General features: G+C 44.8%; 1 protein-coding gene across 5 annotated transcripts in view; it reads left to right on the top strand.

Annotated features, from left to right (window-relative positions):
- The window catches only part of LOC132772495 (protein sidekick-1-like), a 1018253-nt gene that overhangs the window by 826247 nt on the left and 169322 nt on the right, over window positions 1-22684 (top strand). For all 5 annotated transcript variants that reach the window (XM_067461407.1, XM_067461410.1, XM_067461408.1 and 2 more), the window contains exon 30: window positions 11059-11260. In XM_067461407.1, the coding sequence (XP_067317508.1) occupies window positions 11059-11260 (202 nt within the window). The remainder of the gene's footprint in view (window positions 1-11058; window positions 11261-22684) is intronic.

The following is a 22684-nucleotide window of genomic DNA, read 5'->3' as shown; positions in this document are numbered from 1 at the left end:
CGGCCCCGCGTTTGTCACAGGTACATATTGGTGGGGACTAGAGACAGGGCCTTTTCAGCGGTGGCTCCCCGGCTATGGAACGCCCTCCCCAGAGAGATTAGATCTGCTCCCTCCCTCTTAATGTTTCAGAAGCAACTCAAAACATGGCTGTTTGAGCAAGCGTTCACAAACACAGAGTAACGGATACAGATAAGTGATATAGGAATGAATAACTGATGATGGAATTGGACAATGCTTGACAATAAGGAGACACCAATGATGTTGTTTTTATTGCTGTTGTGATTTATGCGCTCCATGCAGTCATGCCGGCCACATGACCTTGGAGGTGTCTATGGACAACGCTGGCTCTTCGGCTTAGAAATGGAGATGAGCACCACACCCCAGATTCAGACATGACTGGACTTAATGTCAGGGGACTACCTTTACCTTTACCTAATGTTTTTAAATTGTATTATGATACTATGTATACTGTTTTGTTGGAAACCGCCTTGAGTCGCCGATAGGCTGAGAAAGGCGGTATACAAATACAGTAAATAATAATAATAATAATAATAGTAATAATAATAATAATAAATTGTCAATATTTTTGCTTGAGATAGTGCTTGCAGTTCTGGAAGGACTCTTAATTTTTTGCATCTCATAGACTTAGCATGGGGATTTGGTTAACCAGATAAAATTCATAAGTAAACCAGGTTTTTTTTAATCTGAAACATTTCAGGGGGAGGGGGGTTTGAACCCCTAAAAAAACCCCTCGCTACAGGCCTGCTAGGAACTCAAGAAGCAGGAAAATTCTGGGTCTCGGGATCAATCTAGACCAGTGTTCTCAACTTGATGTTTTGGCCTTCGACTCCCAGAAATCCTAACAGCTGGTAAGCTGCCTGGGATTTCTGGGAGTTTGTAGGTCAAAACATCTGGGGACCCACAGGTTGAGAACCACTGATCTAGACTAAGAAGGGTTGCTCTGTGACGTCTGCTATAGCATGGGCTTTCCCCTGTCTACGCCTCCTGCCTTTAGTCTGCTTTATATTGATCATTGGAAGAGGAGTATTTATTTAATTTGCTAGTCTGACTCCCAAGGCATGTACTTTCAGGATATCCCATTGTGCAAGGAAATTAGTTTCAGGGAAAACATCTAATTTTATTCCTGGAAGTCCATTGCCAATTGAACACTAGGCTGGAAGAAATAATATGTGGAGCTGAACAGATGATGGGGAGCCACAGACAAAATCCCAGGCAGCAGATCATGGGTCCCAGGCCATTATTTATTGATTTATTAATTTACTATATTTATATACCATCCCTCTCAGTCTGCAGCCGACTCAGGGCGGTTTACAGTTGGTGCCAAGACCATAATATACAATTTCAATACAATAAAAACAGTTGGGTAATAAAAACATGACAAAATCAGTAAAAACGTGAACATTAGGGTCTCCTGTGAAAAACATTGTCCAATCACATCGGTCAACCATTCCATTTTTCTATGCCTGTTGCACTGTAGTTGGAAATGCCTGCTCAAAAAGCCAAGTCTTGACTCCCTTTTGAAATGTCAAAAGGGAGGGGGCTGATCAGATATCCTCAGGGAGGGTGTTCCATAGCCAAGGGGCCACCACTGAGAAGGCCCTGTCTCTCGTTCCCGCTAGCCGTACTTGCGACGAAGGCGGGACCGAGAGCATGTCCTCCCCAGACGATCTTAAAGTCCATAAGCAGTCTAAAAAAGATTTATGCTGATATGTACCAAAAGCATCTAAAAGGCCTTGCATTATGCCCTTTTCCCCATGTCCTGTGCCAGCTTTCTCAGTGGCTCACCATGTAAAATGCCATTGTTCATCCCCATGCTAGCTTTTCCTAGCTTTCTGTCATAGTGTCCTATTTGTCTTCTCTGGCAGATGCAAATGTTCTTGAAATTGTCCAAAATATAGAAGATTCCTAGGAACAGTCTCCTATATGTTGCACATAGCGTGTTTCAGTCAGGTCCAATGCAGAAGACACAATAACATTGCACCCAGGCAAGAGGAAAAAGAACAGAAAAACTTTACTCTTATCAGCAGAGTAAAAACATAAACTTGCAATGTTGCAAACAAAAACAAACAGTGCAACAAGCTTGCATAGTCCTTGTAAGCAATACAGAATAAGGCTTCTTCGTCGTCATCCAAATGAGAGAGCAGTAGAAATGGTGGAACAAAATGCCTGAGCAAAGGCTCCTCAGAGCAAAGCTAAACTGTATTCTAAAACCCATACAGTTATACCCCACCGAGCATGGTCCAAACTTACTAGTTGACCTACATTAGCAGCTGCACGCAATAATCAACAGTATAAGGTTTTCTTTAACACACACACACACACACACTTGATCCTGTTACAACTTACTATAACACTATATACAGGCTAGGTTTTTGTATGGCAGTAAGGAAGAAAGTAAGGAAGACCATGCAGTTGTGGACAGGTCTACATAGGGACCACCAAACGCAGCAATGTCCAAACAGGAAAGGCACCGCAGACTACTTCAACCAGAGAAGTCAGCCATAGCAGAGCACCTGATGAACCAACCTGGACACAGCATATTATTTGAGAACACAGAAGTGCTGGACCACTCTCACCACCACCATGTCAGACTACACAGAGAAGCCACTGAAATCCACAAGCATGTGGACAATTTCAACAGGAAGGAGGAAACCATGAAAATGAACAAAATCTAGCTGTACCAGTATTAAAAAACTCTAAAATTATAACAGTAAAACAACACTCAAACACAGGGAAACTCCAGAGAGGAAACAATCAGGGACAGCTAATCACCTCTCAACAAAGGATTCCACCAAGCACTAACAAGCCACACCTAAAAGCTGTCAGGCCATCAAATGCTAATCAAGGTGGCCAATTGAAACATTCCCACCTCCCTCCAACAGACAAGAGTTCTTTCTCCCACCCTGGACATTCCACAGATATATAAACCTAATTTTCCTAGTTTCCAACAGGCCTCAGAACCTCTGAGGATGCTTGCCACAGATGCAGGTGAAACATCAGGAGAGAATGCTTCTAGAACATGTCCATATAAAGCCCCAAAACCCTACAACAACCCAGTAAGGAAGACCTCTGAAAACATTAGGAAGAAACAGATTGAAACTCCGTTACGAGCAAAAGACTAGAAGCAAGAGATGATTCAGACCCCTGCATCTGAACAATCCCTTGAAGACACTGATAGAGTCTTCGTTCCTCCAACGAAACCAACCTAAGTGCTGGCCTCTGCATCCTTTCAGGCAACTCAGTGCTGTTCTTCTCAAGAGCTCTGCAAAGTGAATGGCTTCCCATTCTTTACCACTGAGGCCTGCTGAGAGACACTGAGCCATAAAGCAACTGTTTTTGAGAGAGGCAGGGAGCAGGAGGATCGAAAGCCCTAACATAAACTGTGTTTTGTTGAAAGCTACGGGCGACTCGGGAAGCCAGGGGTGTGTATTTACGGAAACAGGTGCTGACGGAGTCAAATGGAATGAGTTTCTCGGAGGCAAGGCGCTGCGGTGCCGCTAATCAATGCTTGCTTTATTACACGCCACACATTTTAATCAGAATCGATAGTCTCCATGATAAACAATTAAACAATTATTCCTCACTCTATTGAGTTTTTCTATTGAAATCAATGAGTGTTGAAGAACTGGGCCAGGTGAAAGTGCCATTCCCCTTGTTCTGGTACGGCTGTACGAGGAGCCCCAAATTTATTTGCTTTGTATTAAATGTTTGCTTGCAGTCCAAGGTTCCTGGGATTCTGCAGATAGGTAGCTTCCTTTGGTTGCAGTCATAGGGCAAGTCACCTGTCCATCATTGTTAAGTTTTGGTCCCACCCCTTGCTCAGGGCAATTGGGAAGGGAGCCATTTTTTAGTTAGTCTCAGCAAGGAAAGCTAATGTACAGGACGTGTGCAAGCTTCCCCTTGTTTTCTGCTTCCTTGGAGACTAGGACGCAGAACAATGGCTTCAAACTACAAGAGAGGAGATTCCATCTGAACATGAGGAAGAACTTCCTGACCGTGAGAGCCGTTCAGCAGTGGAACTCTCTGCCCCGGAGTGTGGTGGAGACTCCTTCTTTGGAAGCTTTTAAACAGAGGCTGGATGGCCATCTGTCAGGGGTGTTTTGAATGCAATATTCCTGCTTCTTGGCAGGGGGTTGGACTGGATGGCCCATGAGGTCTCTTCCAACTCTGATTCTATGATTCTATGAAAAGCTTCAACCCTCAAGAATTTCCGGGGGAGAACAGTCTTCAGAGTCTCCAAAGACTTTCCAGGGAAACAGCCCTAAAGACCAAAGAACTCCAGCTGGAGAACATCTAAGCCTTTCAGTTCTTGTGGGTTTTTTCGGGCTATATGGCCATGTTCTAGAGGCATTTCTCCTGACGTTTCGCCTGCATCTATGGCAAGCATCCTCAGAGGTGGATGCTCTAAGCCTTTACTGGTAGGTCCACTCGGCGTTCAAGAAGCAGTTCAACCCGGTAGCGGAGCCCACATCAGTAAGGGTCAGATTACAGTCAGCCTGGGAGAAGTTAACAAGGGGATTTTCCATTTAAAGTAAAGAAGAAGTTATTGAAGATAGTTGCCTGTCCTTCATGGGCAAGTTTAGGAAGCTACCAGTTGCATAAAAGCCTGGAATAATTTGTTTAACTTTCTGAAGACGAGAAGTTTCTGTTTGATTGTTCATTAATAAAAGACTTTGTTATACTTCACAAGCCATCTAAAGATCATTTGTGGTGGAAAACCTCTGAGAACTTCTCCTTGGCCCCCCTGGCTTCCCACTGGGCAGAGGTTGCACATCCTGTTCTAAAGGAAATTCTTTACAGGCCCAGTGCGCAACTGAACACCCCTCTTGTATCTTATGCAAGAGTTTAACCATTTACTGGTCTCACGCTTTTCTCTCATAGCCCTGGGACTGGCTGATCTATTCTATTTTAGTGATCCCAGGTGATGGGGTGCAGGAAAAGATACGTCTGAAGTGTGTAGGTTTCTTGAGTCATCAGTTTTGCCTTCAAAAAGTGTGCAGTGACTGTGCAAAGAAGAGGCACTGTATACAGTCAAGTGTGAAGACTGCATAGGCAGTTGCTTTGCTAGGAAGAGATAGAGCAAGAAGTCAGCCAAGCTTGGAATTGACCAGCTTGAATCAGTGTAAACCTTCAAGGTCTTGGGAGCGTGTCTGTCTTTAAGCACCAGCTATTGAGTTCCATTTTTAGAAGACAAACTTCAAATGACAGACATGAAACCATTAATACTTGTAGGTAAAGCCAAAATAATATTACCCATACTCAGGTAGCTTCCCTAGGGATGGGGAAGGGAATATGGTACTGATCATTCCTATGCCCTCCATCTCTTCCTCCACTTAATTTCTCTGACCAATAGGACCGGTGTGTTTACCACCAACAGTGACCTGAACTCTTTAGGAAACGAAAGTTTAAAAATGTTTGCAATAATGAAAGAGAACATCTGCAGCACCTATAACTCTTTGGGAAATAATAGTAATAATAATAATAATAGTAATAATAATAATAGTAATAGTAATAGTTGCAGTACCTAAAGACCTTGGCCTGCACTTAAACACAATAAACGCTGATAAAATTACCTTCTGCCAGCTGCAAAAGGCCATCTTGTTGTGTTTCTAATAATAATAATAATAATAATAATAATAATAATAATAATAGATTGAGAGCCAAATTGTCAAAGAAAAAACATGGCTGTGGCTCACAAATGGAATTTGGAAAAAGGAGACAAAGGAGGGCCTGATTCTGGCAGACCAAAAACAAGCCATTAGAACCAATGCCATCAAAGTCAAAATTGAAAAGTCGACGACAGATCCAAAGTGTAGACTCTGCAAGGAAGCAGATGAAACAATAGATCCTATCCTCAGCTGCTGCAAGAAGATTGCGCAGACAGACTACAAGCAGAGGCACAACACAGTTGCTCAGATGATTCATTGGAACTTGTGCCACAAATACCATCTGCCTGCGACAAAGAACTGGTGGGATCACAAGCTGGAGAAAATTACAGAGAATGAACACGCCAAACTCCTCTGGGACTTCCGGATTCAGACTGACAGAGTTTTGGAGCACAAAACAAGGTATGGATCATCGATGTTGCAATGCCAGGCAACAGCAGGATTGAAGAGAAACAACTGGAAAAGCTGACAAGATACGAGGATTAAAAGATCAAACTGCAAAGAATCTGGCACAAGCCAGTCAATGTGGTCCTATTGGTGAGCGGTACACTGGGTGCAGTGCTGAAAGACCTTGACCTGCACTTAAAAACAATTGGCGCTGACAAAATGATCATCTTTCAGTTGCAAAAGGCCACCCTCCTCAGATGTGCACAAATTATTCGCTGATAAGTGTCCGAAGTGTGATCCAATACGACAACCAGCATAGTGATCTTGTTTGCTGTGGACTCATCTTGTTGTGTTTCAAATAATGATCATAACAATAACAACAACTTTATTGATATTCTGGCCTATCTCCTCAGAGGGGCTCAGGGTGGATTCCAAACGTAAAAGGCAAGCATTCATTGCCTGAACGTAATTACAATATACCCATAATAACGAAAATTGACAACACAACATATAAAAGCAAATTATAGCTTAACAACTAAAATTAAATGAAAAATGCAACCTGTTATATCAGACATAAAACAAAACATCAAACAGAAGCATCCGTTTCCCAGGTCCTTGGGGACAAATAAGATTGATCATTGCTCAAGATGTCTAGAGAGCTGGTGGGCAAACAGGGCATGGATACGGATGGCAGCTATTAATCAGAGGAATAATGGTAGAATTACCATCTATTCCTCCTCCTCTTCATAAGCCAGTGAGCAAAGGTACATCTTCAGCTGTTTCTTGAAAGCAGGGAGGGAGAGGGCTGTCTTTAATTCCTTAGGAAGGGAGCGCCAGAGATGGGGGGCAGCCACAGAGAAGGCCCTTTCTCTCGTTCCCACCAGCTGCGCTTGGGACAGGGGGTGGGACCGAGAGTAGAGCCTCCTCCAATGACCACAGTGTCTGAGTTGGTCTGTAGAGGGAGATGTGATCCGTCATATAGTGTGCTGGTACGGCTGTTTGTTTGTAGTCATAGGGCAGGCCTCCTGTCCATCATAATTAAGCTTTGGTTCCATCCCTTGTTCTGGGCTCTGGGAGGGAAAGGAGCCATTTTTGGGCAGTCTCACATAAGGAAGCTAAACTATAGGACATAGACCAGCTCGTCCCGTAGAAAAGCTTCTTTTCTCGAGAACATCTGGGGAAACAGAAACAGAAATTCCAGGGAAAAGGTCCCAAGGCTCTGGCTGAGAGCTCACAGCCTCTCAGCCTCACAGCAATCAGAGGGAAAACAACCCTGAGGTTTTCAAAGAATTCTCTGAGGGAGGATAGCACTACAGATCCACTGAACTCCAGCTGAAATATCTACAAGCCTCGGCTGGTAGGTCTACTCGATACCCAGACGCATTTGGAATTGGTAGTAGGACCCACACCGATGAGGCATAGATAGTAAACAGCCTGGGAGAGGTCAAATAGGGTTTTTTCCTACAGAGAAAGTACAGTTAATCAAAGTCAGGTACCAGTCCATTGAGGATTAGACTAAGAAAGCCTCGAAGTGTTGTTTGAACTATTGAAGATTTGTTGTTTGTTCCATAATAAATACTTTGTTGTATCATTAAAGACTCTAAAGACCATTAGTTCAGAAAAATCCCTGAGAACCTCTCTTTGAGGTGCCCTTGGCTTCCTGTTGGACTTAAAGTATACGTCCTATAGAAAAGCCAGCTGTTACAGGCCCAGCGCGCGACAGAACAAATAGTCTTGACCCGAGTCATTTAGGGCTTTTAAGGTATTTATGTTATACACCTTAACATTTGATTGACAGTGTTTTTGAGGTTGCCCAAGTTGCAGAGCCAGTTTCGAATCAAAACTCCACAGAATGTTGTCCACAGCTAAAGTGGAACAATATCACTATTAATAATGTAGTGTGAGTAAGGCTCATGAGAGGGGAAAAAAGGAAGAATTAGGAAAACATAATAATCCATTGGGAATAATCCATTGGGAAAACCACATGCATTTGACACAATAATTATGTCCTTGTTTCATTCTTCTTTTCTACTATTATACTTCAGATCAATACATGGATTGAATTAAACAAACCCTTGATGCTTACAGAAGAATCTCTGTACTGTTGTTAAGGAGAGGGAATACACACATTAAGAGTGCCAAAGGAATTTGTGTTTTATAGTATACTAGCCGTCCCCTGCCACGCTTTGCTGTGGTACAGTCTGGTGATCTGGAAAAAAAAGTAACGAGAAAGTGTGGTTTCTAATATAAGTAATTCCCTTTTGCTTGTGGGTAAACAGTATTTCTTGTTGTTTCTTTGTCAGTGTTGATGTGGAGAGTGTCTGGTTTGCCTACTCTGGAACATGCAACATACAATTGTCCTTCTTTAGGGGTTCCTTTCAAATCTATGATACTATATCTCTCTTTGTGTGTGAATCATATCTATCTATCTATATTTATGACTGGATGGCTCTTTGTCAGGAGGGCTTTGATTACATTTTCTTGCTCCGGTGAAGAGAGTTGGACTGGATGGCCTTAAGTATTTTCTGTTGGTCATGGGGGTTCTGTGTGGGAAATTTGCCCCAATTCTGTTGTTTGTGGGGTTCAGAATGCTCTTTGATTGTAGCTGAACTATAAATCCCAGTAACTACAACTCTCAAATGTCAAGGTATATTTCCCCCAAACTCCATCTCTGTTCATATTTGAGCATATGGAATATTTGTGCCAAGTTTGGTCCAGATCCATCATTGTTTGAGTCCACAGTGCTCTCTGGATGTAGGTGAACTACAACTCCAAAACTCAAGGTCAATGCCCACCAAATCCTTCTAGTGTTTTCTGTTGGTCATGGGAGTCCTGTATGCCACATTTGGTTCAATTCCGTCATTGGTGGAGTTCAGAATGCTCTTTGATTGTAGGTGAACTATAAATTCCAGTAACTACAACTCCCAAATGACAAAATCAATTTTTTTGAGTGAAGGACATACATTGGGGTTGTTAGGTGTATGCTGTCCAAATTTGGCGTCAATTCGTCCAGTGGTTTTTGAGTTATGTTAATCCCACAAATGAACATTACATTTTTGTTTATATAGACTAGCCGTCCCCTGCCATGCATTGCTGTGGCCCACAGGGGGGTTCTGTGTGAGAGGTTTGGCCCAATTCTATCGTTGGTGGTTTTCAGAATGCTCTGTGATTGTAGGTGAACTATAAATCCCAGTAACTACAACTCCCAAATGTCAAGGTCTATTTCCCCCAAACTACATCTCTGTTCATATTTGGGCATATGGAATATTTGTGCCAAGTTTGGTCCAGATCCATCATTGTTTGGGTTCACAGAGCTCTCTGGATGTAGGTGAACTACAACTTCCGAACTCAAGGTCAATGCCCACCAAATCCTTCTAGTGTTTTCTGTTGGTCATGGGAGTCCTGTATGCCCCATTTGGTTCAATTCCATAATTGGTGGAGTTCAGATTGCTCTTTGATTGTAGGTGAACTATAAATCCCAAGAACTACAACTCCCAAATGACAAAATCAATTTTTTTGAGTGAAGGACATACATTGGGGTTGTTAGGTGTATGCTTTCCAAATTTGGCGTCAATCCGTCCAGTGGTTTTTGAGTTCTGTCAATCCCACAAACGACCATTACATTTTTATTTATATAGATTTCCTAAGCATTCAGTTTGCAGAACGTTAGCAAGGAATTCTGCTCTGTCTTTCTCCCTTGCTTCATCTCTTCGCCCTGGGATCCTCCTTGTTTCTTTTCTCCAGCCCTGAAAACTAGGGGGAAAAAATTGAAGCCATGTGTCTATATGTAGGGAATACCCAATGGACTGTACAAAACAAGGGTATCAGATGACAGCTGGGAACAGTGCATAGGACAAGCTCCTAAGAGGATAACCAAGAGAGCCAGCATAAAACAAGGCAACTGCAATCTCATACATGTCAATTCAAATCAGAATTCAGGGCCTTCTTAGACAAAGTTTATTTCATCTGTTTGCTTGCTAGCCCCAGCCAGTATCGATTCTCTTCTGGATGGAAACTGTGCAGGTACAACTGCACCAGGAGCTCCAATTTTGTTTGCTTTGCACTGAATGTTTGTTGTAGTCCTAAGTTTCAGGGACTCTACAGATAGGTGGCTTCTTTTGGCTGCAATCATAGAGCAAGCCACCTGTCAATTATCGTTAGGTTCCCTGGTCCCGCCCCCTTTTTGGGGGTTTGGAGGGAATAGGAGCCAATTTGGGTCAGTCCACACAGAGAAGCCTTTCACACAGGACATAAAACCAAGAGCTCTTGTAGAAAGCTTCATCTTCTACGGCTTGGCCGGGGTTATACAGCCCTACAGCTTCTTTGCTGAGGGACTTCAGCCAGCCATCACCGAAACCTGAACTCCTTTTCCCCTGGAAGTCTACAAAGCTCTGCTTGGTAAGGGTCACTCGCGGAAGCCAGAAGCAGTTGGTACCGGGTGCAGGGGCTCCACGCCAACAGAGGCAAAGACAGACTGCCCAGATTAGAAGTTAAGGATTTCCCCATTAGTTAAATTACAGTTTATGAAGACGGTGCCTGTTCCCAGTGGACAAGATTGAGAGAGAGCCAATAGACTGTTAAGAAAGCCTTAAAGTACCTGTTTGTTTCATGAATAAAGAACTTTGTTGAACCTTTAAGCAATCTAAAGACTCTGTTTTAAAGAAATTCAAAGGCCTTTAATCTGAGGCAGCCCCGGCGTCCTGTTGGGCACACAGAATTTATGTCCTGTCTACAGTCTTATGCACAGGCCCAGCGTGCGACAGCACAGAAACCCTGAGTAGCAACATTTAAAACATATCAGATGCAAAGCCTGTTTTTTTCATGAATAGAAAGCTCCATAATGCTTTCTAGGAAAGCAAGTTTGTTCTGGGTGGAGTTTTGCTTCAATATGCAAGAGTAGTAGGGCTGAGCTTTGGAGGTCTTACGATTGGACCAACTTGAATATTTTGTAGGGAATAATCAAGGGTTTGCCTTTAATTTTCAGAGCGGCCAGCTCCTCCAAGGGAACTGAAGGTCCCCCAGTCTGAAGTGACATCTCGAAGTTTGCAGCTCCACTGGGTTCCTGGAAGCGACGGATCTTCACCGATACGCTACTTCACGGTGCAAACGAAAGAGCTGCCAGATGGGGACTGGAAGACGTATTCATCATCTATCAGCCATGAAGCCACCTCCTGCACAATTGACAGGTACCCATACAGAGGGAGAAAGCATAACATGCCTTGACCCTAATAGCGTCTTCTAGGTCAGTGGTTCGCAGCCTTTTTTTGACCATGGATCACTTTGACCAGGGACCACGCTCCAACATGAGTACCAAAAGGGATACAAATCAGTTTTTGGTCAACTTTAGATTCTGTTTGGTTCTTTGTGGTGCTGATTCAGAACATTGCATTGGATAGACCACATCAGCTCTAGTTTCTGATCCAGAACATATTCCACCCAGTAGTTGCTGTCTGCTCACCCACAGAAAATCATATTTAATCATCTAGAGGTGATGTGGTAGTAGTAATCTTTCATGGGTAGTCAGCCCCTCCCCTCCCAACATCCCATTGCCTCGGCACTATAAGAGGGTTTCATGAGACCTGTCGCTCTTGTTGCCACATGGTTTCAAGGCAACAGTATAGTAATGGTGAGACCACAGACCATATTATTGTTCTTGTGGACCACTGGTGGTCCACGGACCACAAGTTAGGAACCACCGTTCTAGACTCAAAGCACCAATGAGACTCTTCTTCCACTGTACGAAAGAAGAAAGCAAGGTTTTATAGTTTGCCGAAGACCTATGTACTCAACTCAAGACTCAAAGCGTAATCTTGATCCTTTCATGGTACTTTTTCAGTAGTAGGCAATGGCTGTACTGGTACGGCTGTACCAGGAGCTCCAACTTTATTTTCTTTCTGTTATCTGTTCACAGTTATAGGGCAGGGCTCCTGTCCATCATAATTAAGCTTTGTTTCCGCCCCTTGTTCAGGGCTCTGGGAGGGAAAGGAGCCATTTTTTGGGCAGTCTCTCATAAGGAAGCTAAGCTATAGGATGTAGATCAGCTCGTCCCATAGAAAAGCTTCTTTTCTCAATAGCATCTAGGGAAACAGAGCATCCAGGGAAAAGGGAGCATCCAGGGAAACAGAAATTCCAGGGAAAAGGTCCCAAGGCTCTGGCTGAGAGCTCTCAGCCTCTCTGCCTCACAGCAATCAGAGGGAAAACAGCCTGGAAGTTTTCAAAGAATTCTCAGAGGGAGGACAGCACTACAGACCCACTGAACTCCATCTGAAATATCTACAAGCCTTGGCTGGTAGGTCTACTCAATACACAGACGCATTTGGAATCGGTAGTAGGACCCACACCGATGAGGCATAGATAGAAAGCAGCCTGGGAGAGGTTAAAAGGGGTTTTTCCTACAGAGAAAGTACAGTTAATCAAAGTCAGGTACCAGTCCATTGAGGACTAGACTAAGAAAGCCTTGAAGTGTTGTTTGAACCATTGAAGATTTGTTGTTTGTTCCATAATAAAGACTTTGTTGTATCATTAAAGACTCTAAAGACCATCACTTCAGAAAAATCCCTGAGAACCTCTCTTTGAGGCGCCCCTGGCTTCCCGCTGGGCTTAAAGTATATGTCCTATAGAAAAGTACAGCTGTTACAGGCCCAGCGCACAACAGAAAAATAGCAATATTAAAAATCTAATTCTGAGTTTTTGCTATTAATCCAGAATAATCTAAACATTCTATTCAGTTATCGATTAATATTATTTACTCTTGGGATAGGGCTCAAGATGGATTCAGTGTATAAGATTCTAGAAGTAGTTAAAGATAACCTCAGGATTGTTGCAAGGCCCAAATGTTTATGCATTGTGTGTGATTGTGGTTTTATAGTTTTATAATTTTAATGGTTTTAATCTATTGTCATTGTTGTTGTTTTGATATGAGATGTTTTATACATGTAAAGCATTGAATTTTGGTATTGATTGTGTTGGGAACTGCTTTGAGTCCCACCAGAGGTGAGAAAAGCCAAATATAAGTGAAACAAATAAATAGAGAGCTACCATGGTGCAGTGGATTAAGCATTAGACTAGCAATCCAAACACCAGGACTAAAATTCCCATTTAGCAATTGGGCAATCTTGCAAAAATCACACTCGCTCCCCTTCAAAAGAAGGCAATGACAAACCACCGCTGAATTGATCTTACTAAGGGAACTCTAACAGAGATTTGTGTATGGAACGAATCCCACATTGAAGGAGTCAGATTCAAGATATGAATGTTAGGAATTGTGCTAAAGGTAGGTAGCAAGTTGGTTCTGGTCAGGGAAGTAGCCCCAGTGCCCTAGGCCTAGCTCTAGTTTTTCCAGGTGTTTGGGGACTTCAACCCCCAGAAGCCCTGGCCAGCTTGTCCCGTGCTCAGGAATTCTGGGAGCTGAGGTCCAAAACATCTGGAGGACCAAAGGTTGGACTGATTTAAAGAGTCATCTTCAGACATATTATAGCTTGACAAATTTCACGGAGATGTTATGAAGATAAAATGTACTAATCATTAAAAAAATATTGTTCCTCTTTAAGTGATGAAAAAATGGGACTAAATCAATAATTAAACTGTGCCTCAACCACGGAGAACAAGCACTGGATAATTAGGGGTGTAGTTAAGGATCTATTTGTCAGTAATGTTGCTGCTGTGCTGGAGAAAAAGCAATAAAATGCTGCATGGAGGAAGCGTGTAATTAACCTTGCACGTGACCTTGGCTTAATTAAACCTTCTTTCTCAGTGAAGGTTTGTGAAAGGATCTTGATGAAGGACAGAGGGACGTCTGAACAAGGTGGCATGTCGAAGCAGGGTTTTAATTTACCTTCCATGTGGAATGTAGTATTTGGTCCCACAAAAAGGCAAGGAAGCGTGAGGAAAGTACAACACCATTCTCACACATGAGGTATGAGCAAACCCAGGCCCGGGAACTGGATGAGGTCCCTTGGGCTCATTCCTCAGACCCTCCTCTCTCTCACCACCCTTCCCTCCTTATCTCTTTCCTTCTTCCCCCCTCCCTCTTTCTCCTTCCCTCCTTCCTTCCCTTCCACTCTTTCATCTTTCCTTCATTCTTTCTTTCCTCCTTCCCTCTCTCCCTTTATCCTTCCTTCCTTCCTTCATTCCTTCCTTCCTCCCCTCCCTTCCCCTTCCCTTTCATCTTTCCTTCCTTCTCCCATCCCTACTTCTATTCTCTTCGATCCTTCCTTCCTTTCATCCTTCTCTTCCTCTTTCATCCTTCCATCTCTTTCCTGCCTCCTTCCAGCCTTCCCTTCCATTCTTACCTCCCTTTTTCTCCCTCCCTTCCTTCCCTCCCACCCTTTTGTCCTACCTTCTCTCTTTCCTCCTTCCTTCCTTCCCTCTCTCTTTCTCCTTCCTTCCTTCCTTCCTTCCTTCCTTCCTTTTGTCTTCCCTTCCCTTCCACTCTTTCATCTTTCCTGCCTTGTTTCCTCCCTCCTTCCCTCTCTCCCTTTCTTTTTCTTTCCTTCCTCCCCTCCCCTCCCTTCCCTCCCTCCCTCCCTCCCTCCCTCCCTTCCTTCCTTCCTCTCCTTCCCTTTCATCCTTCCTTCCTTCTCCCATCCCTTCTTCTATTGTTTTCCACCTTCTTTCCTTCCATCCTTCTCTTCCTCTTTCAGCCTTTTGTCTCTTTCCTTCCTCCTTCCAGCCTTCACTTCCATCCTTACCTCCTTCTTTCTCCCTCCCTTCCACCCTTTCATCCTTCCTTCCCCCTTTCCTCCTTCCTTCCCTCTCTTTCTTCTTCCTTCCTTCCTTTTTGTCTTTCCTTCCTTCCCTCTCTCCTCCCTCATTCCGTCTCTCTTTCCCTCCTTCCATTTTGTCTTTCTCTCATCCCTCCCTCCCTCTTCCCTTCCACCCTTTTCCTTCCTTCCTTCTCTTTTTCCTTCCTCCTTTCCTCCCGGGAAATGCTTAGCTGAGAGAAGAGACACTAGGGAGGGAACATGAGAACCATATTTCCATATTTCAAAGGGTGTCCCATTGAAGAGGAGGAGAAGGAGGGGAAAACTGGTTTTCTGTTGCTCTAGAGACCAGGACACAAGAAGGGAGCAATGGGTTCAAATGGCAGAGAAAGAAATTTGACTGAAAAGATTAGGAAGAACTTCCCAAGAGTAAGAGCTGTTGGAGAGAGCCTAGGCTGCCTTGGAGTGTGGTGGTCTCCTTCTCTGGAGGCTTTTCCACAAAGGCTGTCTGTTGGGAGTGTGGTGGTCTCCTTCTCTGGAGGCCTTTCCACAGAGGCTATCTGTTGGGAGTTCTTTGATTGTGCCTTCTTGCAGAGCAGGGGGTTGGACTGGATGGCCCTTGCGGGTCTCTTAATCATAGAATCATAGAATCAAAGAGTTGGAAGAGACCTCATGGGCCATCCAGTCCAACCCCCTGCCAAGAAGCAGGAATATTGCATTCAAATCACCCCTGACAAATGGCCATCCAGCCTCTGCTTAAAAGCTTCCAAAGAAGGAGCCTCCACCACACTCCGGGGCAGAGAGTTCCACTGCTGAACGGCTCTAGGATTCTTCCAGCTCTAGGATTCTATATCAGGAGTAGGCAATATGGGGTCTCATGGAGACATTTATGGTCTCTCGTCCACCATCTCATGCAGACCAAGGCCAACCCTTTCCTTGACTTTCGGCCTCCGAAAGAGAAGAGAAAGGGGAGGAAAGGGCATGGAGGGGACTTGGGGAGAACCCCCTCCGTCCAGCCCACCCACCCTACTTTGGCCCACCATGCAGCCCCCAAGTTAAAAAGTTTGCCCATGCCTGTCATACATCTGTCTGCTTCAGTGGCTGAGGGTGAAAAGGAAAGGGCCTGAGACTGGGTTGTTGTAGGTTTTCCGGGCTATATGGCCATGTTCTAGAGGCATTTTCTCCTGACGTTTTGCCTGCATCTATGGCAAGCATCTTCAGAGGTAGTGAGGTCTGTTGGAACTAAGAAAAGGGGTTTATATATCTGTGTATAACAACAGAGAGTAAACAATCAGGCACATCAAATCACCTCTCAAAGAAGGATTCCCCCAGGCACTTCCAAGCCATTAAATGCTAATCAAGGTGGTCAGTTGAAACATTCACACCTAGCTCCAGCAGACAAAAGTCCTTTGTCCCACCCTGGTCTTTCCACAGATATATAAACCTATTTTCCTACTTCCAACAGACCTCACTACCCCTGAGGATGCCTGCCATAGATGCAGGCGAAACGTCAGGAGAAAATGCCTCTAGAACATGGCCATATAGCCCAGAAAACCTACAACAACCCAGTGATTCTGGCCATGAAAGCCTTCGACAGGGCCTGAGACTGTTAGGAATGGTGGGAGTTGGAGTCCAAAACACCTGGAGGGGCCAAGTTTGCCCATGCCTGATCCATGGGAAGGCAAGGATTTTGAGGAAGGCCGTATTTTACTCCAGTTTGCATGGCACTTGATGCCTGCTAGTCTCTCTGGGAGCTTCCTTTAGTCAGAAGAGGGAGGGCAGGATTATAACCCCAGACAAAATTGTTCTCCTATTGTTTCCACCTAAGTTAATTGGCGAGCTTTCCCTTTTTTGCATTGCCAAGCTCTCTGGCAAGGCAGGGAGATTCAAAATCCTTGTGAAGTCCCTTCTTTTGCAGCGCTTGTTGAAATGCATTCCCATCCACGCATTGAGATTCTGTCTCTGTTGAGTCCCTTATCTTGTTTTCAGATGAAATGAGGGCAATTTTATCTGTATTGCCATACTGAGGAACGGAGAGATAACATCGCCCCTGTTTAAACAGCATTATCCAGCCTTCATTAGATTCGGCTGGAATTAAAATTCTTCTGCTTCAGCCTTCCTCTACCTATAAGGACTTGCCAGTTGCTGTTCGTCCTTGTCCGCCGCTCAGATCTCCTGGATTTGCGGGAGGGGAGGCCTTGGAAGCGTCGGCAAAGGAGACGGCATAATACAATGCCGACTTTTGGCAGTCAGCGTAATGATCAAATAGTTTGATGCCATCTTTACAATTTGCAGATGGAGTGCCTGCCTATCTTCCGCTTGCGATAATTTCCACAAGCAAAACGAGCTGGAAGGAATAAGGAAAGACAAATTCCGTCTCTTTGCTGGCAATTTCATTTTCATTTTTCTCTCCCTGAAATTCTCTTTCCTTTGTCTTCCAACACTAATCGCTTATTCTTTTCAAGTGTTTTCCTCCCAAGTTATACCCACATCTGTTTCCTTCCCATCCTATCTTTGGCACCATTTGTATGCTGAGTGGCTCTGAGTGGAGCAAACTATAGGGAGCATACAACGCCCCGATTAAAACAGCTTCATTGGCTGCCGATAAGTTGCCGAGCCATATTCAAGGTGCAGGTAATGACCTATAAAGCCCTAAACCAGGGGTCCTCAAACTTTTTAAACCGGGGGCCAGTTCATTGTCCCTCAGACTGTTGGAGGGCTGGACTATAGTTTTTTTTTTAAAAAAATCAATAAAAAATTCCTATGCACATTGCACATACCTTATTTTGCTGTGTGGAAGGGCCCTTAGAGGGAGGGGGTTCTTTCTAGCCCTCTTTAGGCAGTAATTCCAGGAGCAGAGAATGGGAAATCTTCCTATTTCTAGTCTGAACACAATCTGGCTACCAGTATTTAAAAAAACTCTAAAATTATAACTGTAAATAAAGAACAACACTCAAACACAAGGGAACTCCAGACAAGAAACAATCAGGGCCAGCTAATCACCTCTCAACAAAGGATTCTCCCTAAAAACTGTCAGGCTATGAAATGGTAATCAAGGTGGCCAATTGAAACATTCATACCTACCTCCGACAGACAAGAGTTCTTTCTCCCACCCTGGATCTTTTCCTGGTTAAAGGTTTTTCTCTGACATGAAGTCCAGTTGTGTCTGACTCTGGGCTGTGGTGCTCATCTGCATTTCTAAGTTGAAGAGCCGGCGTTGTCCGTAGACACCTCCAAGGTCATGTGGCCGGCATGACTGCATGGAGCGTTGGGGCAGCCTCCCTTGGCTGCCTGCCAAGGGAGGAGCAGCACCGCGCGGCCTACTCTCGCATAAAGCACCTCGCGAGGTGCTTTACGCGGGAATAGGCCACGCGGGGCAGCCGCCTTTGGCTGGCTCATGATGCCCATTGGGCCTGACGGATAGCATGAAGATAGGTGGGCCTGACGTATAATGTGAAGATAGGTGGGGTCCTAACCGTTTAGGGCAGGGGTCCTCAAACTACGGCCTGCGGGCCACTTCCGGCCCGCCGAGGGCACTTATCCGGCCCACAGAGGAGTAGCACCCTCCCCACACAGTGCCCCTCCCTTGGCTGGCTCACGCTGCCCATTGGGCCTGACGGATAGCGTGAGCCAGCCAAGGGAGGGGCACTGTGTGGGCAGGGCGCTACTCCTCCACAGGCTGCATAAGTGCCCTCGGCGGGCCGGAAGTGGCCCGCGGGCCGTAGTTTGAGGACCCCTGCCCTAAACGGTTCGGGCTCCACCTATCTTCACAATTGCATCTCCATCTATGAACAGGCGTGAACTAAGATCCTCCAGGGAGACCCTCCTCTCGCTCCCACCTCCATCAAAAGCATGGTTGGTGGGGACGAGAGAGAGGGCTTTCTCGGTGGTGGCCCCCTGCTCTGGAATGCCCTTCCTAGGGAAATAAGGCAGGCCCCATCCCTCCTCTCTTTTTGTAAGAGTCTGAAGACTTGGTGGTTTCAACAAATCTTCGAGAGTGACCAGTGCTAGCTCAGCCCAGACACCGTCCGGGCACGACCTTGCCCCCTATATATTACCCTGGTCATTCTCCTAACAGGCCCCTGGAAATCGCCCATCCCCACTTTTGTCGTTTACCTATTATAGTACTGTACCCAAATGCCAGTCCCATCTTGTATCAGTCTTGACCAGCCTTTTTAATTGTCCTGACCCTTTTTTTTTCCATGCCCTAACAAATAGACATGAAGAGCAGGCAGAATTTTTTTAAAAAAATATTGATGTGTTGTTGTGTAATTTCATGCTTATGTTGCTGTTACTGCCCAAAAAAACCAACAACAACCCAGTTTTAGTTAAATCTGCCCTTGTTTTAGTTTGTTGTTCCTAATCCTGAAATACATTTCAAATTCATAGAAATTGCTAACTGTATGTGATCACAGTGTGTATGTGTATCTGTCTTCAAGTGTCCTGTTGATTTATGGTGACCCATAAGTCAGCATGATCCAGCATCTTCTCATAGTCAGTGGTAGAATTGGACCCTTAAACAAATCTACCCAGTTCATTCCCTTTTGGCAGTTTAGTTCCCCATGGAGGACTATATGGGCTGGGAAGCAAACAAAGAAAATCAGCTGTGCAAACATGACCTAACCCACTTCCTTTTAGCTTCAAGAATCATGCAAGCAGCTTAGTAACAAAGCAAAATTCACTGCCTCAGTCTGTTCTAGCCTACACATCTTTTCCTATCCTCAAACTGCCAAGTTAGCGCAAAAATGCAAGGTTCTCATATAGATTGACTTTTTTCTAGGTCCAAAATGGACTCCAAACCCCATTTACCTGTGGCAGAGGCCCAACTCTCTGCAGCTTCCTCAAATGTGCAATCCTTCCAATTTCCAAGGAATGTTGTGTTTGAACCTGAGAGCTGCTGCAGTTTCCATGCTAAGAGTGGCTTTAAAACAGGCAGAAATTATGTAGTAGTTGAACTACAACTCCCAACTATGCAGGCTCAGGTGACGTGGAGATGCAGTTCAGCTACAGCTCTCCAATTCCTATCCCATCTCCAAAATATGCACGTCTGAGGAGTCAAGCCTCATTCCCTGGAACAAATGCGGTCATTACTGCTCAATGCCAAAAACCAGGGAATGCACCTACCACCCCTTTCCAAGCAGCACTTGCCTGGTGGGGATGCCTCGGAGTCATTTCTCATGCTGTCCATCAGACAGCGTTGTATCCCTCTGTGTTTAATCTGCCAGCCCTAGCAGGTAGATCAGTCCTGCTAGGTGGCCCTATTAGACAAAGGACTCTACTGGCTTTCACCGATTAATTAGCTAAGCTTATTGTGTGCGACTGTGAACTCCTGCAGACCTTGTTAGTGACTCAAGAGGGAACTTCCCATTAGCAATGCTGGAAGCGCTGCTAAAGTCACCTCGGCTGGAAGCCAGCCTTTGCATATCTTAAAGTCACTGAGTACACAGAAAACTTGCCGGGAATCCCCTGTCGTTATCTGTGTTAAATAAGCTGAGTAACAGAATCAGTTGGAAATGCAACAGCAGTGGGAAATAGCATCCCTGCAGCAGTGTCTAATAGATTAACCGAGAAAGCCATGGCTGCAAAGACCATGCTGGCCCTCCCTCTGCTGCTAGTTACCCTTTGATAAGTGTTTGCTTATCTCATACGCAAATGGGAAGGCAGGTGATATTTGTCCACTCAATAGGGATTGCTGAGACAGTCTTCACTTAGGAAGACTGGAACCCTATCAGTGACTTTGGAAGAGGGTGATGCTTGGAGGAATGTAACACAGAGGAAGAGAAGGTGGAAGAGGAGGGGGAGGAAGAGGAGGAGGAGGAGGAGGAGGAGGAAGAGAAGGTGGAAGAGAAGGTGGAAGAGGAGGAGGAAGAGGAGGAGGAGGAGGGAGAGGAGGAGGAAGAGGAAGAGGAAGAGTGTGACGGCACAAGTGGCGCCACCTATATGTAGAACTGTAAGTTGCAGGATTTGAACTGTTGTATCATGCCTGATTTTGCCTTTTTACCCTGTAAATGTATAGTTGGATTGATTGGTTATTTATAGCTGTCAATCAATGTTGTTTGCACCAGTTGAATTGCTCCTCCTGCTCAATTGTTTGACCCCACCTCTTCCTAGAGAGCAGGACAGTGTTTCCTTTTCCATTCCACCATCAAACTTTCTATCAGATGGACGTGAGGGAGAGACTTGGCTCTGAAGCCCTTGATTAAGTTACATCTCAGCACCAATTCTGAGGTTCTTACCCTTGAGACTTATGCTTCATGTTCAGATCAACCTGGACGACATTGAGAAGTCTCAAGTGCCTGCAAACCAGTTCTTTGGCACCAGAGGAAGGCTTTGTGCCTTCAAAATATAGGCCATTGGAATTGGGGTTGTGATTATTCCGATATTCACAGCCATTGAGAAAGAGGGACCTGGAAAAGCTTCTCAGATGCAAAACTCCTTGGACCCAAGACGACCAGAGACTGTAATGCATATTTTCCTTTACCCTTTGAAACTTCCAGCTTATTGCCTTAAAGGGATAACTCTTTGTGAACAATTAAACCTATTTTGAGTTATCTAAAGTGGTTTTGGTCCTTGGGAGTTCCAGTTTTTCTAAAGGAGTGCAAGAAGCAATCCCCTGGGGGAAAGATGTCACGCCCATGCTTCTTTCACTAAGAGTCACTCAGCGGTGGCCGGGAGAGCTTTTGAGCAATTAAAACTTGTGCACCAGTTGCGCCCGCACCTTGGGAAGTCTGATCTGGCCACAGTGGTCCACGCTCTTGTTACATCCCGTATAGACTACTGCAACGCACTCTACATGGGGTTGCCCTTGAAGACTGTTCAGAAACTTCAACTGGTCCAGGGAGTGGCAGCCAGATTGCTTACCGGGGCGACATACAGGGAACACACCACCCCCCTGCTGTGTCAGCTCCACTGGCTGCCGGTTCAATTCCGAGCACAATTCAAGGTGCTGGTTTTTACCTACAAAACCCTTTACGGTTCCGGTCCAGTGTATCTGTCCGAACCTATTTCCCTCTACTTCCCACCCCAGAATTTGAGATCATCTGGGGAGGCCCTGCTCTCGACCCCACCGCTAGCACAAGTGAGGCTGGTGGGGACGAGGAGCAGGGCCTTCTTGGTGGTGGCCCCTCACTTGTGGAACTCACTCCCAGGGGAAATCAGGGCATCAACATCCCTCCTCACCTTCAGGAGGAAGGTAAAGACGTGGTTGTGGGACCAGGCCTTTGGGCAACCTGACAATTAGATATGGAAACCAGATGGATAGGACTGAAAGGACTGACAATTGTGGAATTGGAATTTAAACTATGAGATTGTGAAATGCTGACCGTCAAGCAGGTTTGTATGGGTTTTTATTGCTTTTATTGGTTTTATGGTTGTTTTTGCCTATAATAATTATTGTTTTTATGGTAATTGTTGTTATTGATAGAATTGCTGTTTTGTTAAATGATGTTATTGTCTTTTGCTGTTATGTGATGTGGGCATAGAATTGTGCCTCGCTTTTGTAAGCCGTCCTGAGTCCCCCCCCCCCCCCCCCCCGGGGTGAGAAGGGCGGGGTAGAAGCAACCGAAATAAAATAATAATAATAATAATAATAATAATAATAATAATAATAATAATAAAGAGTTATAGCCCCAGGCGCGACGGCACAAAGAGGAGGAGGGAGAGGAGGAGGAGGAAGAGAAGGAGGAGGACTGTCATCATTCCGTGAATCTGGAGTTACAGAATCAATTCAAAGTTCTCTGCCCTGACACAGATTATTAAGAATTAGAACCTTTTGGGGAGGATGAGAGATTCTTGGATACAAACCGAGTAGACTGCCCTTGATGAATGCATGCTGGATGTATCTGAGGAGGAGGCAACCAGTTCACAAACACAAAATCTGGAGATACAGAATCAAATAGATTCTCTTTC

This window comes from Anolis sagrei, chromosome Y, assembly GCF_037176765.1.
Source record: "Anolis sagrei isolate rAnoSag1 chromosome Y, rAnoSag1.mat, whole genome shotgun sequence".
Taxonomy (NCBI): domain Eukaryota; kingdom Metazoa; phylum Chordata; class Lepidosauria; order Squamata; family Dactyloidae; genus Anolis; species Anolis sagrei.
Note: the sequence above shows the minus strand (reverse complement) of the source record. Positions and strands in the feature narration are given on the sequence as shown.